This window comes from Pinus tabuliformis, chromosome 1_2, assembly GCF_031772625.1.
Source record: "Pinus tabuliformis cultivar Carrire ecotype Pingquan chromosome 1_2, CPIR1, whole genome shotgun sequence".
Lineage (NCBI taxonomy): Eukaryota > Viridiplantae > Streptophyta > Pinopsida > Pinales > Pinaceae > Pinus > Pinus tabuliformis.
The window spans coordinates 998,393,144-998,397,807 of NC_142298.1; the positions used below are offsets into that span (position 1 = coordinate 998,393,144).

Consider the following 4,664-nt stretch of genomic DNA (forward strand, 5'->3'; position numbering starts at 1 on the left):
ATTGCAAGGTTTTTCCCATGTTGCTTTTCCTAGGTGAAAAAATTTGTGTCTATTTTGCATGGCTATCTTTTTATGATCTTTATTATTTTTGTTGCATTTATTGTTGATATTTTCTAAGCTATAATTTCTCAATGATATCAGTGGCATAAGAATATTGTGTGTAAAATCATTAGGAAGTAATTATCTAGTAGAAAACAAAATTCTATTGTGTAGCTTGTAGAAAAATCATTTTTCTTAATGTATATATGTTTAACTTATATATTAATTAATTGTATAATAATAATAATAAAATTAAAATTTAGTTGGTTTTTATGAGTTTTTCAATTTTAGCAACATAAAATGACACATCATGAAGTAAATATTTTGATATGATGCCTATCAATGTTTAGCAACCATTTAATTTATATAGTTGAGCTAGTTTGATAATTTGCATAATTTGTGTTTTTAACACAATTACATTAGTAAATATAGTTAATATACACCATTTAACTTCATCTAATAAGTAATAATAGTAATAATTATTATTATTTTTTAAGGTTAAAGTCAAACAAGACACCCAATTTATGTATATGACCCTTTTTTTTAGGACAAGCACTCACCTACTAATAAGATTTATAAGAGTATTCATATTAAACCCTTATGAATTTCAACATATAACCCGTTACAAAAAAAGACAAATTTGACATAGAAAAAAAATCACATATTCAACCACAAAAAAGCACACAAATATGATATTTTAATTTTATAATAAGTCACCACCCTTAAAAAAAAAAAAACCTTTTAAAAAGAAGCTTATAGCAACACCCCTCATAAAAATATATAAGACGAATTTGAAATTAAAAAAAAAAATCACATGTTCAACTACAAAAACATACAAACCTGATATTTTAATTTTATAATAAATCGCTATCAAACCTGATATTTTAGTTTTTAAAGGACAAATAGAGCAACATCACTCGTGAAAAAGACACATAATAGTAGACTAATCAAAGGACTAACTGCCACCACGGGACCCGTTACAAAAAAAGACAAATTTGACATAGAAAAAAAATCACATATTCAACTACGAAAGCATACAAATATGATATTTTAATTTTATAATAAGTCACCACCCTTAAAAAAAACGTTTTAAAAAGAAGCTTATAGCAACACCACTCATAAAAATATATAAGACGAATTTGAAATTAAAAAAAAAAATCACATGTTCAACTACAAAAACATACAAACATGATATTTTAATTTTATAATAAATCGCTATCAAACCTGATATTTTAGTTTTTAAAGGACAAATAGAGCAACATCACTCGTGAAAAAGACACATAATAGTAGACTAATCAAAGGACTAACTGCCATCACGGTTTCCCATAATAATAAAAAGTTTTAGTAAATTAATACATTCTTTAATAAAAGTTTTTGTAAATCAATACATTCGCAAGAAATTTGAGGTGATAGGACGAAAAAGGCAATCAACATGGGACTCAATGGCCTCTAGTTGATTCAGAGGAAGATGCATGTATACCACCCAGGTTCCATCCCCCAAAGGACTTGGTAGTGGCATTACATAACCGGCTTCTCCACCCCACGGAAAATGGTAGCTTCCAAAACAAGGTTTTCCCCATCCATACTCAATCTCGGACAAAGGGAAATGTAAGCCTGAAGAAACCAAAATACTTGGACCATTAGATTCTGCTATGTCCCTTTTGCAATATATGGTTGCCAAGCCAGGGTCAGGTCTGATCATCTCCACCCAGTCAATTAAGCTCTGAAAATGTTCTTCATTTGCAGCTCTGTATATAAGATTATGAATTAGCATAGCACTCCAACTAAGCGGTTGGTTTTTAATTTCTGAGGCCCGAGCTTCGACAAAAGGTAATGATAACACATTTCCAAAGTAATTAGATAGCGTTCCCCTGTTTGTTAAACGGGTACGACCATCCATAACCACACCTATGCTACAAGTTTTATCATTGTCGATACCCTGACTAAGGATCACCAACTTCCAGAGGTAAGCAGAAAAGGCAACAAGTTTGCTACACTGTTTACCTTGTTGGCTTGCATTATTTTGGAGAACCTGAACATCTCTGGCAGTCAGGTAATAGATCCTGCTAACTAGAGGAGGAGGACCCTGTTTCTTTGATTTTTCTAAATGCAGAGAAGAGAGTCTGGTATACATTTCATCAATTTCAGAGCAATAATGAGGAGGCCGCCGAGGGAGTAATATGGATCTATCAAAGTTAGGTGCCAACGTTTCAATGGACTCCTTTCGAGTAAGCTTTGCCCACGATAATAAAAACATATTGGTAGAAAATGCATCAGCAATCCTATGATCAAATGTGTACCCAATAACAATACCTCCGCAACTCAATTTTGTTACCTGGAAAAATGGAAAATCAATAATTTACCATAGAACGTCTGGAGTCAAAAATAAATTTGAATAAAACTTTGCTCTACTCATATGCACGGTTTAATAAATTATTGTTTCTCTCGTTACTGTGTGAGGTGGGAGATGTAGAAAGGCCTAACGCAGAATTGCATATTGCATTGAAAAAAGTTAAAAATACAGGGGAGCTTACTTGGGTAGCAAACACGGAGTTATTTGAAAGCACAGGAACGAGCTTCCCCTCCACGGCCTTATCAGGATTGTAGAAGTCTAGCTCAGCAAGTCCTATGTTCGCAGCAGCGTGGAAGAATTCAACACCTTGGTTGTTGCAAAGTAGTTCCGGCTCCCCAGAGGTATTGGATACCATTTGGCCAGCAAAAACATGGTAATAAGCCAATGCCTCTGATAGCGAACTTTTCAGATCATGGGTAGCCTCCTCTGCGAAGGAGGATACTGATCTGCGGGTGGGCTTCTTATAGCATAAGAATACGCTCACCGAAACAGGAGGAATTATCAGATCCAAATTGGACAGAGGAAGTCGATGCTCTTGCACAGGATGAGCATTAACCACTACATCCTTGCTGAGTATTTTCACATTATAATCATCACTTGGGAAGGCAGCCATCTCCAAAGTCCAAACCTAGCCAAAACCCGCGTTGTTCAGTGTGAGCAAATACAGCTCCGTATTTATAGGGACGGGCCCGATCCTTTCGCTTAATTCTACCTACAGTCGAAGCCTGAATAGTTCAGGTAACGGGAGCATTTTAAACATTATCTAAGATTCTTAACTTTATTTAAGATATTACGTTACCATAGGGATAGAAATGTGAGGGTTTTGAAACACTCATCGGTATCAATCTATGATCTCATAAAAATTGACTAGGAAATGTAATATGTATCAATTTATTATAAATCTCAAAATACTTTAGGATACACTACAAAATATTAAAAATAAAAAATATCATAAAAAATAATTCAATTATAATTTTATTTTAAACTATTTTTACTATTAATAATTATAAAAAGAATTAATATATAAATTAAAGATATATACATTTAAAAAAACATGTAACAAAATTTTTAATGATGGAGATTAACCATAAGAGATTTTTAATGTGTAAATAGATTTTATTGCAATATCATGGACCACTACCATGACTTGTCAATATCACATGTTCAAAAAATCGTAAGTCGTTGGATATGACCATTTTTTATAATTAATGAAAAAGACAAAATAAACACAATTATTTTTTAAATGAATCCACTCAAATTCCTTCAATCTACATAATATGGTAGGAGTGAGGGTAAATATGCGAGAAAACATCTCCCCACATGGGGTCGGAGTGAGGGAAAACATCATAACATGAGATACGTCTTCTCTCATTTATCCGCCCACCCCGACATGAGTGTTTTCTCTCATGTTTCCCCCCACATGATATGTTTTCTCTAATGTTTCCTCCTACCCCCACCTGCAACCTCCTCACGGGGAAACATGAGAGAAAACTTAATAACATAACATGAGAGAAAACAAGGGAGTTGGGGGAAACACGAGAAAAAATACAATAACATATTGTATTTTATGTCATGTTTCCTTCGCACCCCACCCTCCTTGTATTCTCTCTCGTGTTTCCCCTAACCCACGCCCTCCTCACCCTCATGAGGAGGGCAGATGGGGGTGTGGGGACACATTAGAGAAAAAACATGTTATTATGTTTTCTCTCATGTTCCCCCCCACCCTCTTGTTTTCTCTCGTGATATGTTATTATATTTTCTCTCATGTTTCCTTGCACCCCCACCCTCACCTTCATATTATGTTTTCTCTTTTGTTTCTCCCAAACCCCACCCTCATGAGGAGGGTAGGGGTGGAAGTGGGGGATGAGGATGGCAGTGTGGGGAAACATGAAAGAAAATATAATAGTGAGGGTGTAGGGAAGTATGAGAGAAGACATAATATATATGTTTTCTCTCATGTTCCTTGCACCCCCCACACTCACTATCATGGATTGATTCAATAATGACATGTAGTCACCAAAATAGAAAACAACACTTTTCACATTTATGAACCAACCATGATACCCAACTCATTAGAAGAATATAAATGACACAAAGTCACACATAATATGCATTTTCTCTCATGTTTCTGCCACCCCCACCCTAAAGAATGAGAGAAAACACATAATATGCATTTTCTCTCATGTTTCTGCCACCCCCACCTTGAAGAATGAGAGAAAACATAAGATAGTTTCTCTCATGTTTCCCCCCAAACATGAGAGAAAACATAAAA

At 34.5% G+C, this 4,664-nt stretch overlaps 1 protein-coding gene across 1 annotated transcript; it reads right to left on the reverse strand.

Moving 5' to 3' along the window:
• Window positions 1–1,420: 1,420 nt before the first annotated feature.
• Window positions 1,421–3,107, reverse strand: LOC149209429 (coniferyl alcohol acyltransferase-like). Its single transcript, XM_089398623.1, has 2 exons — window positions 2,574–3,107; window positions 1,421–2,374 (listed from the first exon to the last, which is right to left on the reverse strand). The coding sequence occupies exons 1-2, from the start codon at window positions 3,003–3,005 to the stop codon at window positions 1,421–1,423; spliced, it is 1,386 nt and encodes a 461-aa protein (XP_089254749.1). The 5' UTR covers window positions 3,006–3,107.
• Window positions 3,108–4,664: the final 1,557 nt, after the last annotated feature.